Raw genomic sequence first — 16,557 nt, 5'->3', positions numbered from 1 at the left:
TAGAAGATGCTGCTGGGTCTCACATTCTTCAGTTGTTACATAAAACCTCCAAAACACCACAGCTCAAACAGGAAGTCTTCCCACAGATATCAGCCACCGGACATCTGTAATGGTAGGGGTGTGCCGCATCATATCGTTAGCGATATGATGTTAAACAGGGGATTGACTTCAGTAGTGTGCCAGTGGTTTGGTTGCAAAAGATGAGACCGCAAACAAACCACAGTAACATGTAAGAAGTGCAAGAAGACAAAAGAGGGCAAATACAACAAACTTATTTCACCACCTCAAGCAGAAGCACCCGGCTGAGCCAAATATCCCGCAAGGAGTATTTAGTCATATCGTCAAGAATATCCTTATTGCAGAACGATCCTTAAATACCGTGATATTAGTTTAGGGCCATATAGCCCACCTCTACCTATGCTCTCTGACAGATACTTATTCTATAAACTCTGCGCCACTCAACATATTACCATTATCCTGCTTTCTCTCAGAAATTTAAAATCTAACCCACAGGAGGTGTAGTTGTGGAGCGCTTATCATTAAGAGCACCATTAATCTCCCACTCACTTTACCCTCTTTGAACTTCATGGGCCTTCTATAACTGTGTGTACATATTGAATCGCATCAAGACCTGCCAGTTAAAGTTTAAATATATAGGAGCAACAGGTTCATTCTTCTTAAGTAATTATTATCTGGATGAGGGTTGTCGTTTTCCATCTTTCCTTACATCTTTCCTCCCCCTCAACTTTTTTTAGATGGTGTAGGTCGAACATTCATATAGCTGGCTGGGTTCAAACTTCAGTCTAACATTTACCAAGAAATAGGTCTCACAATTTGAGCTGGCTTATATATGACATTCAAGCTATGTGTATGTGTTGTATTTATCTTAAGCTCAATATTCATATATAGTAATAATAATTATGGTCCTGTTCCAGCTGTATGTTGTGTGTGTTGTTTTGCAAGTTTGAATCAGTTGAATTTCTTCAGTCCTTCAGTTTTTGATTCATGCACCGTGAAAGACCTGAAAAGTTGTGACAGATTTGGTGGTTATTTAATTATGAAAATGAAATTATGGAAAGGATTTATGTTTATTAAGAATGGCCTCAACATCCTTTGGTCTGCATATTTTTGCGTTACATCAGCCAGGTGGGAGAATTGTCCCAGTTTGTCTTAAATAGTGGAGAAGAGTTCAGTTTGAATAAAACTTAGAGGCAGCCTAGTAAAAAACAAACACATACACATGGTAACTGTTCAGAAGCACAATGTATAAAACATAAAAACATAAAACTTTATCATGAGAAAACTTTCCTCACTGCTATGGCTTGAGTGAAGCCGACCACTCCGTGTTTGATGGCTGTATAGACGGGACAGTGCAGTAGAGGACCGAGACCTGTAGGACTCTATATCAGTCAACATCAAGGTTAAAGGTTTGAGTTTTCAACATCCTGAACAATACGGATGAAGAAATTCGATTTTAACATTTTTTTCTCTGCAATTTTCCTGTTGAAGATGATGATGACAGACCTGATGGCAGCTGTTACGTCTCCCATGTGTGTGCTGTGACTGTGACAATTCATTTTCACCACTCAACTGTTGTGTAAATCACACAGGGGGATGTTACTGAATATAATTGACAAGTCCAGTATCCACTTTTAAACCTCTTCTTAAAACTCATTTTTATCTTTTGGCCTTTTTAAAATGATGGTAATTATGTTTTGGACTTTTATGTTTTGGATTTTATTTACTTTTTGCTTCTTGTTTTTACTGTAAAGCACTTTGTGACTTTGTTAAGGTGCCATATAAATAAAGTTATTATTATGTGTTGTGAACTGTGCTTAAACCCCAGTAACAGTATTTCCAGCTTTAAATGAACTTTTCTTGAAAACTGTCTTTATAATTAGCAACAGCTGCAAACTGTGTGGGCTCCCTGAGTTTATCGAAATAATGTTTTTTTCTCTCTCTTAAAATGAAGACATATCACACTGCATTGTGGCATTGTACCTGCTATGGATGCTGTGTTGACGATGACCCCTCCCCGACCTCCATCGGACTTGTTGATGTGCTGCAGAACCAGGTAAGTTACCTTGATGACACCCAGCTACGAAACAGAGTGATTCACGTGTTGTTGATTGTTGCAGAAGAAAGAAATCACAGGAATAATGTAATTTTTCTGCTCTCCATTAAATAAGAAATGTACATTCTGCAAGTAGTAAGTAGCAATTTAAAGTGGGATGAGGTCAGATTATTAATTCTTACAAGGTTTATGGAGACAGTTTTCTCCCACTCGCTCTCATTCAATATGCTGGCATTGTTGGACAGGATGTCTATTCCTCTGAAGGTTTCTAGGGTTTTCTGAAAGGCAGCTTGAGAGGGTTACCTGTACAGGTGAGGGTTTGTCAGAGCGCTGGACAGGTGAACACTGCATGCTTTTCATGGCTGCATTTTGATCTAAAAAAAACAGGCTAAAATGCAGTACTGTATAAATAGTTGAGCTGCAATGATTAGTCAATTAATCGATGCGTTGCCAACTATTAAATTAATCGCCAACTATTTTGATAATCAATTAATCATTTTGAGTGAGTTTTTAAGAAGAAAATGTCCAAATTCTCCAATTCCAGCCTCTCAAATGTGAATATTTTCTGGTTTCTTTAGTCCTCTCTGACAGTAGACTGAATATCTTTGGGTTGTGGACTGTTGGTTGGAACAAAACAACCGAGAAAATAATTGACAGATCAATCAATAATGAAAATAATCATTAGTTGCTGACCCTGGATTAGTTTAAAGATTTAACTGCAACGAGTTAAACATCAACGAGATAAATCATTTGCTTCAGATTAAAAATACAGTGCTTTAAACCAAAAGCGCTTATTTCCTCACACTGGTGGCAGCAAGCTGCCATGTGAGGAACTTGTCTAACCACCAGCAGCATCAACAGGACTCCAGAGTTTTGCTCAAGAACTTATCTATCCATCTGTCAAACCTTTGGCCCATAACACTGTCGAGGGATTTAACTCACTGATAAAAAATAAATGAATTTGAAAAGGTTGTGACTGAATACAATCACACTGGCCAATACAGTTGGAAAGGATTTAAACCTGTTTTTTCTATCTGATATGACTGTATTACTGGCACACCACAGGAGTTAAGGAGAAGTTTTACCACAACAATCAGCCAATTCAACGGCTAGTTAGTTAGTGTTGCACATTTAAAAGCTAATGCTATGTGTCACCAACGCCTTGCTAATCACAACAACCACAGCAAAAAGCTGCAACCACAGCAACAGGCCCAGTGTTTCGGTTTAAGGAGTGACCCTGTTAACTTGCGACTTTCAGCCGAATGTGTCATGGTTGAAAACACTAAAAGCCTTATCAATTTTACTTTAATCAATATATAGTCATCTGCTTATTATCTACGCTTAACAGTTTACATAAGTTAAAATGTGTTCAACCAGATGCATTTAGCATTTGAGTTGCCCTGATTTAACCTTCTTTCAGTCGACATCTAAACACAACATTATAACTAAGTTAACATTAACATCAATTTACCACCATCGTTCTCAACCTACTGTGAACATTACAACATTATAATAAAAAAAACAACAACAGGTTCTTGGAATATTACAGAAATATGTTTGATGAAACCACGTGAAGTCTAATTAATTGCCATTTTCTCATGTCTGTCCATATTTATTTATTTATTTATGATTTTTTTTTATTATAGGCTAATTATTTAATTTTCAACTTATTTTGAATACTGTCTCGCTGCATTGATTTTATTTTGTTTTCATCCCTTATTTTTTTATTTATATAGTATGTTTTGTTGTTATCAGCACTCGTGTATTGTGTTGTGTAGCCTACTTGTTTGTGCCTGACATAATATGTACAATTTTTTTTGTTGTTGAAGAAAGTTTTGTATTATAAAAAAAGATCCATTCACAAAGAAACATACGTGTCTGGTGTAGCTAAACTGGTTTGCCAACTGCTATGAGTCCCGTTCTTGTTTCAGCGTCCGACCTGCGGTCCATCGATCCCGCAGCCAGGTGATTGAGACTTGTAATATGTCATATCATATTTAGATTATTTTCGCATTATACTGTTATTATTACCAATCTCATACTATAGGCTATATGATTATCAGGATACGATTTGTTTCATGTAATGCTGTTTATACTTAACTTCCATCCTGGAGATCAATAATGTCTTATTATGTTCATATCGTATCTTTTATAGTTTTCATTAAGGAGGACAAAAACTGTTTCCGCCCGGTTTCGAACCGGGGACCTTTCGCGTGTTAGGCGAACGTGATAACCACTACACTACGGAAACTGCCATGCCTTGAATTAAAGGGCGACTTCATAAAAAATAAACATGAAGCCCTAAAAAAAGGGAAAAGCAGTAACAAGAAATGATGTCAATATGTCATTGTCAAATTATGGCTTCAAATGATGGGAAAGAGCCGATAAGGTGCCTGAAATAAAAGATTAAATGAAATATAAAAATGGCAGGTAGTTTTAAAAGAAAATAAAGGTTGTAGGAAAGATTTTGTATCAAGACTTTTGGCCTGAGAAACTCTGTTGTTAGAAACAGTGACAGCTTTAAATGACAATTATACCTTTGTTAAAGTGAGTGAGACCTTTCGCCCATTACAGTAATGCAGGTACTTTATACAGCGACACTGTTCTCTTATGTCTGTGTGCGACTATTTGTCTCCACCTAGTGGTTGACTCTGATTAACACCCTGATTTCTTTATGCATGCTGCTCACAATCACAGCAGTTCAGTGTTCTCTGACAGTATTGTACCATTTAGATTGGTATCTAGTTATTGATGCACTGTTTTCTACACAAGCACTCTGTGTTTGTTTATACACTCAAAAGAAGGGTGTGACAGCTAGACTACTAACAAAAACTAAGAAAAAAGAACATAATTTAACCCTTACATTACTTTTACACTGGTTTTCACTTCATGTCCTGGTCCCAGATTGACTTGCATGCAATATGAGGTCAGGTTTAACACTAAAATGGTACAGAGCATTTGCTGTTAAGGCACCTCAACTGTGGAATGACCTGCCTGACATATTTTTCTTTTAAATTGCTTTTGACAACCAAGTTTTATCAAACGACTTTCTTATAATTTAATTTTATCTGCCTAACGTGTTTATATACAGTACGTGTATGTATGTGTATATATGTTATTAGGTATGTGCATATACAGCTCATATGTTTTTAGATTTTTCAATTATTGTGCCTCCTATCTAAGTCTTTCCAGAGCAGTCATGTTGCACCTCTTTAGTAGTATACATTACAAGCAGCAAGAAAGAGCAAGTTTTGGTACACTCTGTAACTTTCTGACAGTGGCACAGACTTAGAAGTAGGCACAGCACAGGAAACAATAGACTGTACACTGGCTTCAGCAGGATCTGCAGGATTTGGCTGAGGGGCCACTGTGTTTTCGATGGCCTGATTGTGTCCTTAGCTTGGTCAGAACTGTAAGGAGATATTTTTGTTCTTCGACAGGCAGTAAATGACAACAGATGTGGACACAGATGAGAAGACCCTGAGAACAACACAATTCTTGGAAGAGAAGGGGAGGAGACTTTCAGGTGACATTTCAATTCCTGGACAACCATGTTGTCGAAAGCTGGGTCATATTATTGTGGCCTGCAGGACCTTTGCAGAGTCAAACTGCTGATGCAGGTTTGTCAGCAGTCTTGTGTATCTTTTCACAGGTGTGATCATCAGGGGTCATAAAAGAATCTAGAGGGTTTTTTTTAATTTCCTGCATAATCTCTTATCCCACACTCAAATCAAGTTAGTGACATAAACACTAGGGAGGAAGAAGAAGAAGAAGAGGAAGAAGAAGAAGAAGAAGAAGAAGAAGAAGAAGCTGCTGCTGTTACTGCGCATGCGTAGTCGGGCGCCGCTGGTTGTGAGAAATTATGGCCGTTGCGATGCAGACGGAGGATTTTCCTTACTTGCCTTCGGGGCCGGCGGAGGGTATGGCCTGTTTCTGAACTACTTTAACGTTTTTTTCAAAAGAATAATGCATTAATGCACTCAGCCACTGTCGTAGCGAATGTAGAGTAAAATGCCAGTGTTGTCGTTAGCTCCCTGCATGCTAGCGTTAGCCGGCTGTGCGGGATGAGCGGAGCGGCTGTTAAAGTGTGCTAAACCGAGCTAAGCTAGCTGTAGCCGTTTGGGCTCCAAGGTCGATGAGGTGCATGTCTGCATCTGCTGTCAATACAGAATGATTGTGCATCAATTCTTCTGTCTGTGGAGCAGCGGAGACTGAGGGAGACATTTTTAGATTTGGTCCTGCAGCCACGCCGGTATTAGGATACATGCGGGTTGCACCTAGCGCCGGTTATACAAGCAAGACACGTTACTTTTGAACTTTTGAATGGACAGCATTGTAGCAAAAAAGTTGTCTCAATCTTATCTTAATGAGAGAATGTGTCTAATATCTGATTTGTGTTGAATTTATTCTACCTCTCAGTTGTGCTGTCAGCTTTGTTTTGATGTAAATCCTTTCGCCCACTTCAATTTCAACCCATGTATTTAACTTTCATGCTGCACTACTGATGTGATTGTAGCAAATATGCCCAAACTAATTGCAAAACTACAAGAAACACAGTCTCAGCAGCTTATTAAGTGTCTGTGATTTGAAATATGATAGAGTAGATATTATTAGAAGTCTGGTTCATCTCAATATTAAGATGTTTGCCTTCCCTGATCTGAAGACTAGATTCCAGTCGGACCAGTTTATCAAACTGTTGTTAGCTAGTCTAGTGAAGTGAAGAGTGTATGACACTATCTGCTTGGTTATTATATACAAATTACCAAAAAAAAATCCTCAAAAACCCTCTCAGAGTGACTATATACGTAATTTAAGGGTCATGCTCAAATTATTGTGACATTATTGATATATGTCAACAGTGTCATGATATGGTGCTAATGGGAACAGTGTGTCGTAATAGAAGATGTAAACAGATGTGTTCACAGAGCTGTTTAGTGTGTGGAAAGGATGTGTACATATAGAATTTAATCACATGTAATGTTGTATTTATTACCTTTATTTCCCCCCTCTCTTAGTGTGTAGCTTTTATACCATCAGATGAAGTTATTATGTTTTTATGGAATATCATATAAAGCCAGTTTATTTATAGAGCACATTTAAGAACAACAGATGTTGACCAAAGTGAGTTACAGAGACATTTAAAATATGATGATGATAATTGTGACAAAAATAAATCTGCAAAGAGCTGTCACGTCGTTAAGCGGACTCAAAGGCAGTTGTAAAAAGGTGGTTTGTTTGCCAGGATTTATAGATGGAGAAGATCCTGGAGCAGCAATGGAAAGAAACTCACTCACTTGGTGTTATATCAAATCTTAAAACATTTAATGAATGAGGCTATTTGTTTAAACCATCATCCAGTAACTATATGGTTAAGAAGATGAGACATCAGTCTGATTCAGCTCAGCAGGTGTTTCAACACATTGTTAGTTTGCTACGCAGTAAATAATCAGAGCAGCACAGGAGAATAAAGAAATCTAATTGGGAGATATGCATCACTGATGCAGCCTGTGAGAAAACGGATATCATAACGTTTTAATTTACTGCTGTTCTGTGGTGTAACTAACTGTCCTGTCATGTCTGAATGGAGCTGTAAGGAACATTCATGTAATGGCTGACAAAAAGCCTTTACTTTAATGGATCAATTAAGCCAGCAATGTTACTTATTCCATGTCTGAAAGGGATAAAATAAATAGTGCTCATAAACCAATGTGAAAAGTAAAAGGCATTATAACATTTCATGTTCCTACAATATCATATCCAGCGAAATTTAATCCCCTTACTTAATACTTGGCTCAACCAATATATCACCAGTTATTTTTGTTGCGTATCTTTGGGCTGACACTTTCAAGGTAAATTAATTTCCCAGAGTGTTTTCAGCCAAGAATAATGGCTCTGTCTCAGAGTTAAGGCCTAAAATGGCCCGTGAGGCCTGTGCGGTTCACAGATGTTGATGTGATGTTAACATATCCTAAACAACAGGAGTCTTGCCTTTACCAGGCAGGAATCACTGACAATGAAAAAGAAAGCTGTTTTTAAAAGAGGCTTGTTCTCAAACACCCTTATGCCCTTGATAAATGAAAGAGTTGTTGAGCAGAATTGTTTGAACAGTTGCCACAGATATTTCTCATCATTCTGTTTTAATTATATTTTCCCAGAAGATGTAACCTGATTTGAAATCTCCTGTGTCTGTCTTCCCCCCCTGCAGTAAATAAGATGATAAAGGAGCATGGTGACCTGTTTTCTGACTCCCAGTGTAAAGTCTGCAGTGCTGTCCTAATTTCTGAGTCTCAGAAGTTGACTCATTATCAGGTCAGTGAGCTCACAGTCTGCTGCTGCTCTTTCCACGTCATGTGACTCAACTTATTTGACAGCACTACTATGCTCAAGGATATGGGGGAAAGCTGCATAATTATGAGTTAAAAAATATTATAATCTAATGCACTTTACATCACATTCATAGTTTTATTATTACTATACCAGTTAAATCCATAGTAGCCTGGCTAGGTAGTATTGTTGTGTCATATCACTTCGTTTATGAATCATGATAATACTGTTAAAAATCTTTAGAGCAGCAGAAATGCACATGGCTAAAAGCAAATTTATGTAAAAAAAAGAAAAAAAAAAGAGCAGAGATGCAACATAATCCTTCATTGAATCTGGATCTGATTCAGCTCAGGTGACAATGATCGATCAAGCATCACATCGTACGTTTGCATTGCAGTAATCGATCAGAGTAGCAAGTCTCAGTGTTGCGAAACATAAAATATTCTGAATTCTTAGAAGTTGGGAAGAGTAGAGGCAGTCAGTCACAGTCAGGAGGGTGTGTGAGTATTAGTCACCACGTAGACAGCTCTACTAGTCAAACACCAAGCCAAAGTTAGTTTGATAACCACCAGATTGTTAGTTCATCTGTTTTAAATCGCAGTAAAGTTGATCACAGAGAGCAGAAGAGGACAAAACCAGATGAGACTCAGCGGAGCAAGAGGACTTTCTGTCCTACCGCTGACCAGATGTTTGCTATGATGCAAGTTTCTGTAGTTTGCCGACTGAAAAGAAGATGACGAAGAAAAGATTAAGCTGTCTTCCTGTTGTTCAGATGTTTCTTTGTGGACGGAGATATTTATGAATACGACCTGGAAACTCTAGCGCGGACGTCCTTCGGTTTCACACATAAACAGCGTTTTAAAAAGAGCCGGCTAAGTGCGGACATGGTCTAAATGTTTGAGTACTAGACTGGGTATTGATTTTGAATTTTTTTGATATTAATACCAGTATGATACATGGGTTTTTTTTTTTGGATAACTTATTTTTTCAGTGTACAAAATGTCTCATAACAAATTAGAAGAGCCCATAGTGATGCCTCAAAATGGATTATTTTTCCTGAAAAACTATGAAAAAACACAAAGATATTTTGATTTATAGTGATGTGAAGCAAAGAAAAGCTACAAGTCTTTGTGTTTGAGAAGATGTAACATGTTAGAGGATAGACGACTATTATTGTTAGTTGAATACTTTGTCATATTAAGTTTATGTTGTTTAATAGATTCATGTTATTGTGTTTCTGTCTGATCAGGCATCATACAAGGAAGCTTGTCTTCTGTATCAGTGACAGTATGTTTAATGAAGTGCATTGGGGTGTTGATGTTTGTTGTTCACTTTACGATAAACATTTGTGCTTGTCCTTTCAGAGCAAGAAACATGCCAACAAAGTGCGGCGCTACATTTCCATCCAAAATGAGAAGGAGCCAGCGTTGAAAAAGTTCAAGTCAGAGTCATCTGACAGTGTGAGTGAAAAACGCCCAATTAAAGTTATTTTATGCCAAATTTTGGCCATTCATAACTTTCAAAAATATGTTTGCTCCCGAGCAAAGTGAGCAGTGGGATCTCTCAGGGGGTCTTCAACATTTTTTGCTCGAGGTTTGTGAATTTTAAGACCAACCCTGAATGCTCCCGCTGCTTTTTTTCTCCCCGTTCCCCTGCAGCCACAGCCGGCTGCTACTACGTTGCATTTATACTGAGCCCGCTGACCGGCCTGCAGTGGAGTCTGTGCCAATTAAGGCTGTCAGGTTTTCAAAAAAATTTTAACAAATTGGAATTAATGTGTAATTTGTTTACACAGGCCATGTAGCTTCTCCTAACATACTTGAAATACCCGAGATGTATTCACTACCATTAGATTGAACTCTCAACTCTCCACTGTCCAGTTTTGGGAAATAATTTAAGAATTTTTTTTTATGCCTCTTCATATAACTGCATTGCAAATTAATACAAGCAAATAACAAGCAAGTTTTACGCTGTATAAATTTCAACTTGTGAAAGTTTACAAGAAAATGACAGAATTGGTTTATCTGAAGGTAAAGTTCAGGTTTATTGTTTTTATGAGGCAGTTATTGTACATTAGCACTGCCTCTGTGTACTTTTGGGTCCTTATGTGTAAATCATTTGCATCACTGCTCACTGCCAATGCTTGAATAGAATAGTTCAATTTTTCTCTCTCAGAACAGGCCTGTTAATGGACCTCATTAGTTGAAAAATGAAATATGAGCATATTGTGTCCTCTTGTTTTCTGGAGTTTATACTGTCAAGTTCAACTTGCAGAGTTCAAACTCCCAAGGATACAAGTTCGAACTTCACGTTGTCTGTATTGACAGAGGCTTGGAGCCCACTCAGAGCAACTGGTGAATACCCCTTAAACATCTCAAATGTCAGTGAAAAGCCAGCACAAACTGTCTAAATTTAGAAAGACAGAGAACAGATGTTCAGAGTGATAACATACAGTTAATCCCTTTTTTTTTTTTTTTTTTTTAATGGGACAAATGATGCGTCTTGCAGCCATTAATGATTCATGTTTTTGTGTGTGTGTCTTTGCCAGGTGGACTGTAACAACGGAGACACAGACCGGTCGAAGGTGTGTCATGTATGTAACATGACCTTCTCATCTCCTGTGGTGGCTGAGTCTCACTACCAGGGCAAAGTTCACGCCAAGAACCTGAGACTGAAAACCGTCGGACCCCAGACACAAGGTGTGTCCATTTTTTAAAATCATAATTTTATTCATAAATTTATTCCATCATCTTTATCTAATTCTATGTATTGTTTTTATCTTATTTCCTGTGTGAGAGTATTAACAAGTTTTCAGTTGTTTCTAAATGTACCATACAGATAACATTTAATAACAATTGTTTTTATTGTGTTTCCTCTTCAACAGTAGCCTCACAAACAACACCAACAGTTCCGCTGAAGAAGAAGCCCGCGGATGATTCGAGTACCGCCCTGGCAACAGGCGACAACAACAACCCGGACCGTTTCTGCTCCATCTGTCAGGCGTCCTTCAACAACCCCCTCATGGCCCAGCAGCACTATGTGGGCAAGAAGCATAGAAAACAGATGACGAAGCTCAAACTGATGGAGACGTACGGTCCCTCCACAGCACCAGGTCAGACTACAGAACCAGGAAATCATGAAATTGTATTTGTTGAACTGCCATCATCACCCAGTAACGCTCAGTTCTCTCTTATTCCATGTGGTCAGATTTAAATACAACTAACCTCTTCTTTTTTCATGTGTCTACAGCTTCCACACTAAAGGGCTACCCATGTACCATCTGCAACATTGAACTAAACTCTGTGGAGCAGTACCAGTCTCATATCAGTGGTGCCAAACATAAGAACCAGTAAGTGCATGCATTTCTTTTAGATTTTGGTGAAAAAAACTTTGTTAGCCTGATAGTCAGACTGAGCTGCCATTTCATACAAATCAGTCTAAATAATGAAGCTTGAAAAGTAACTAAATAATTCATCGATAACCAAAATTGTTGCTGGTTATTCTTCTGTCTGTTGATTGATCGACTTATTGTTTCAGCTCTAATGTCATGTGATGCCACTTCTTACTCATAATAAAAGCTTTTGTTTTAGAGTTGCTTCCTTTAGTTGGGCACGCTCGCCACTACAATTCTGTCTTTGACACCAGAGTTTAGTAATACAAACAACTGTAACAAACAAACATGTTTGGTTCCCTTAAATTTTATTTTCTTTTTAAACAATTGCGACGGGGAAATGCAGTGGACAGTCTAAACTTAAAATGAATGTTTCCTGTGAATGTGCCACATCTGCCTCCAGCAACACTGCGTCCTATGTGACCTTTACTGAGTCCTTATTGTCCCCAGAAAAACATAATTGTCTTTAAAACAATCTTAAAAACATGTTCTGGTTTTTTTTTTTTTTTTTCTTTTTAGAATGAAGAAATCAGGTCTGAACCCTGCAGAGAACCAACATGCAGCAGAACAATCGTTTGGTGGTGACAAACAGTTTCCTGCCGAAGATGACCAGTATGCCACCGAGGACAAAAACATCAGCACCGGCGATGACGAGTACGCTGCTGGAGACAACAACAAGTACGCTCCTGAGGACACGGAGTACTCAGAGGAGTACCAGTATACTTGAGACTGGGCTGGAAGATGGACTGCTGAGGATTGAGTCAGGACTTGGAGTGAAACACAACAACCAGCCCCTTTAACACATTAACAAAGCATCAGCCTCCATGGACCTTCAGTTCCTGTCTGAGTCTCTTCTCCGTAGGTTTCCCCCTAAACAGGCGACTCTCCAGTTCACTGAGCCCCAAAGTGGAATTTGATCACTTTTGGTTCCCAACCCAAACGATTTAAAGAATGTGTTTTTTTTGGCTGGACCACAACAACGGGGCCAGCCCTATGAACGTGAAAGGCCCCGCTGACTGACTGAATGATGAAGTTACACTATTGGTTGCTGAATGCCGCCACTTCCTTGTATCTGTTTCACATGAAAAGCCCTCTAGCTTTTAACGCACAGTCCAGCCATACACCAGGTTTTGACCTAGTCCTGTTAAATTTAGTTTTCTCCGCTTTCTGAAAATAGCTTTTGATGTGAGGAGGAGTTGTACCCTTCAACATGTGATCACGGGTTCAGCAGTGATGCAGCTGTACCCACAGTCACCACAAAGAATGTCTTTGAGAGTTCAACTGGCTTTTTCCTTCCGTTACAAACACATGTGCGGACTGAAAACCATCCTCCATATCCATGTACATTAAGGCTGGGTAGTGTGTGAAATTTATCAAAGCTGGTGCTGATATAACATTTATAAAATAATAAATAAATGGGCAAAATTCTGATTTCAATGGGTAAATATCTGATCGGAGAATACATAAATAAGACTATAAATCTCTTCAGCCATTGTATGTCAACTACTCTTTGCTACAGACCCATTTTGGCTATTTTGGTTTGATGCCCAGCCTTAGTGTACTTCCTGAATTGACAGAAACTTGTATCAGCAGCACTGAAGACATTATTGGACACAGTAGGGTATTTTATTGTTCAACCCCTACTAACTTCTAACCAATACTAACGTGTTGCACCAGGAGCCAAATGTAACCAATTCAGAGCGAAACTGCTTTCTAGCTCACATTTCTAGCTTCTTCTCTGCTCACCTGAATATTTTTGGTTTGCATCTCCCGTGAATGTATTTATTGAGACGTGCTCAACTCCAGCTCTAAATCTGGTGTCAAGATGGGAAAGTGAAATCAAAGGCAGTCACTTAATATAACTGCGCGACTGATTAAAATAAATCCCTTCACATGTGAGGGAGGGGGGGGTTAAGTTTATGGAGTCTGCAGCCAGTTTTGATGATGTCATTGCTGTGCAGACAGATGGAAACAAGTCTGAGTCTAGATACTGCATCTAGTCTGTTAAATCTGATGTTATTAGTTTAATTTTATCGTTATTTGGTTTTACAGTTCCTTTTATCTTTTTTTATTTAAAGCTGAAATATCTCCAGAAAGATTTTTTTTGTCAAATGGTTATTTTACTAGATTTTCTTATTAATATTCTGGACAATGGTGATATTTCAGTTCTTTTTAGTTTTTATTATTTGCTTTTTTAAAAAAAAAAAATACAGTCATTTTCACTGTAAAAAGACAACCCAAAGTTTTGCAAAACTTGAGGGATTTACTTTTTAAAAAAATTTATTATGGTCAATCGTGTTTTTGTTTTTTAACACCACTAAACATAATATTGTGACAGTGGAAATCTTAACTGGAGGCTCATCAGTAATTGATAAAAATTACAGGGTTATTGTCACCTCAGGGGGCCTGAATTAGTTCCTCAAACCCCAAACTGTCAGTGATTGTCAAAAATAAGCATTTTGTAGAAGTTGATGTCATTTTATAAATATTGTGTCTTTTTTCATTTTTCAGCAGTAAAGGCAGTTTTAAAGGACCAGTGTGTAGGATTTAGTGGCATCTAGCGGTGAGTTTGCACATTGCAACCCCTCGCCGTCCCCCCCTACCTTCCAAGCAGGTAGGAGAACCTACGGAGGCCGCAAAAAAAGCAGAAAACCCCTCTCTAGAACCAGTGTTTGGTTTGTTTGTTCTGGGCTACTGTAGAAACATGGCAGCCTCCGTGGAAGAGGACCCACTCCCTATATAGATATAAAGGGCTCAATCTAATGTAACGAAAACACAACAATTCTTATTTTCAGGTGATTATACATTAATTAAAACAAACTTATGAACATTATGTTCCGCTTTTGCCAAGTCTGTTCTGCTAGATGCCTCTAAATTCTACGCACTGGACCTTTAATTACAAAGTGTCATGGAAACCCCCTACAGATTTTGGTGAGATGAAAGGGATTATGATGAATATTATGGATCCTCACATTTCAAAAGAAGAACTAAAACAGCTGTGAGTCAATGAAAATATAAGCTTTTTGTACAGTTAAGTTATATTCTTGCTTTATTGAAGGTTGAGAGATTTTTAAAAACCTTCTCTCCGAGTTGTCCAAAATGGGGTTTTGTAAACTCTAAAAGAGACTGAGAGATGCTTTCTGAGCTCTGTGATTACTGTCAGCAGCAGAGAGTATAATATTTACCGGAGAGAATTTCAAGAGTGATGTCAAATTAGGAAGTGATGTCAATATTAGAATATCAATAACAATTTTTTTAGTCCATTTGTCCTCAGATGATTGGATGAATATTTTAGTATTGAATGTCTTCAACTTTCTGGTTAAAGAAAAAAGTGTTTTTTTGGATGTAATTTGTACAAAGAGGGCTCATACATACTGTATAGTACATGGTGTATAAAAGACATTGCCTTTTTGTTTTCACCCTCATCGTTGGCGTGTTAGGTGTTTTGTGATTTAAGATTTACTTTCAACATAAGTTGTGTATACTTGAGGGACAACAATGCCGCAAAGATGTGCATAAAGTGAAGAAATGTTTTAAGAGAGTTTGTTTGTTCATCTTTTTTTTTTCTTTAACATCGGCATAGTTACATAATTTATCCACAGAAAGCACTGAAAAGATTATTTTTCATCTGTAAAATGTAATACTCATTACATATCCTGGTCACAGTTCTGTAAAATGTTGTTTATTTAAAAGAAAAAATTATATTGACCAATATAGTATTGTATTTTCTTCTCGGGCTACACTAATGAAGTGTCTACCTTTGAGCAAGGCACCACAGTAACTTGTTTTCCTGAAGGATTCAGAATTAAAAAAGGCCTTTCAGTGTTTGCACCTTGACATCTTTCCAATACTTTACTTTCCAATGCTAATTTCTGTCCTGCTAGATTTGTCTCGGTCAACTGTAAACACTTAAGTAGAAACCCGAGTGAGTAAATGGTAGCAAATCTCTGCAGCTAGTTTCCAAAAGTGGAGGCTTAAAGAATGACATGTTCAACTATAAAATACAGATGAAATGGTTGCGTGTTCACATACTTTGGAACAAATAAGTATCACATGAATGTCTGAAAATAATTTACTCAAAAGATAAAATCAAGTCAAGTCCGTTTTATTTGCATAGCTCAAATTTAAACACTATAAATTTGCCTCAAAAGGCTTTACAATCTTATTAAAATTAACATGAAAAAAGGAAGAAACCTCAGGCAGAGAAACGGAGCAGATGCACGAACATGTAATAGATATGTACAGAGCAGACAGAAATAACAAACAGTAAAATTACACTACAAAGAAAACATAATGAGAGAGAGACAAAAACTCAAGGATAAAATACACACAGAGGGACAAAAGGAAGAAACTGATCAAACTAATCAACCACAGACCAAAGTTAAATCACACATTGAAAACATAAAACAGTCAAAGCAAACTAATCTTGAGCTCTGAGCGTAGGAGGAAATTTTGGCCAAAGTTCAGCTTGAGAGAAAGCAGACTGAGCCTCATCTCTGTGAGCTTCTTGCAGGCTGCTAACGTTTAGTCCACATGGTGGCGCACTTACTCTTTGCTAGCACTGGTTCAGCACGTTATCACAAGGGTTCAGGTCCCAGATTATGACAAAGGCTTGTCCAGGGTTCAGGCTCAGGTGATATTTTACTCACATGACCCGTCAACAACTATCTTTACACACTCACACAATGCAGTCAACTTTCTTTTTCCATCTTCCTTTATTGTTAAATCTCTACCTACAGAATGGTGCTACTTTATAGCTAATTGGCTT

At 37.9% G+C, this 16,557-nt stretch overlaps 2 protein-coding genes and 1 non-coding gene across 3 annotated transcripts; 1 reads left to right on the top strand and 2 right to left on the bottom strand.

Annotated features, from left to right (window-relative positions):
* Window positions 1–950: 950 nt before the first annotated feature.
* On the bottom strand, window positions 951–3,551 carry LOC121910514 (15-hydroxyprostaglandin dehydrogenase [NAD(+)]-like). Its single transcript, XM_042431753.1, has 4 exons — window positions 3,546–3,551; window positions 2,257–2,352; window positions 2,002–2,098; window positions 951–1,390 (listed from the first exon to the last, which is right to left on the bottom strand). Exons 1-4 carry the CDS (start codon window positions 3,549–3,551, stop codon window positions 1,293–1,295), a joined length of 297 nt encoding a protein of 98 aa, XP_042287687.1. The 3' UTR covers window positions 951–1,292.
* Window positions 3,552–4,252: 701 nt separating this feature from the next.
* trnav-aac lies at window positions 4,253–4,325 on the bottom strand. The gene has a single exon. It is a non-coding gene; the product is annotated as a tRNA-Val (tRNA).
* Window positions 4,326–5,886: 1,561 nt separating this feature from the next.
* Window positions 5,887–13,984, top strand: znf346 (zinc finger protein 346). Its single transcript, XM_042432323.1, has 7 exons — window positions 5,887–5,994; window positions 8,280–8,383; window positions 9,763–9,858; window positions 10,947–11,097; window positions 11,283–11,510; window positions 11,648–11,747; window positions 12,309–13,984. Exons 1-7 carry the CDS (start codon window positions 5,937–5,939, stop codon window positions 12,514–12,516), a joined length of 945 nt encoding a protein of 314 aa, XP_042288257.1. The 5' UTR covers window positions 5,887–5,936; the 3' UTR covers window positions 12,517–13,984.
* The last annotated feature ends 2,573 nt before the right edge of the window (window positions 13,985–16,557 follow it).

The sequence above is a fragment of the Thunnus maccoyii genome, chromosome 13, assembly GCF_910596095.1.
Source record: "Thunnus maccoyii chromosome 13, fThuMac1.1, whole genome shotgun sequence".
Classification (NCBI taxonomy): Eukaryota; Metazoa; Chordata; class Actinopteri; order Scombriformes; family Scombridae; genus Thunnus; species Thunnus maccoyii.
The sequence above is the reverse complement of the archived record's forward strand: the minus strand, read 5'-3'. Positions and strand labels throughout refer to the sequence as shown.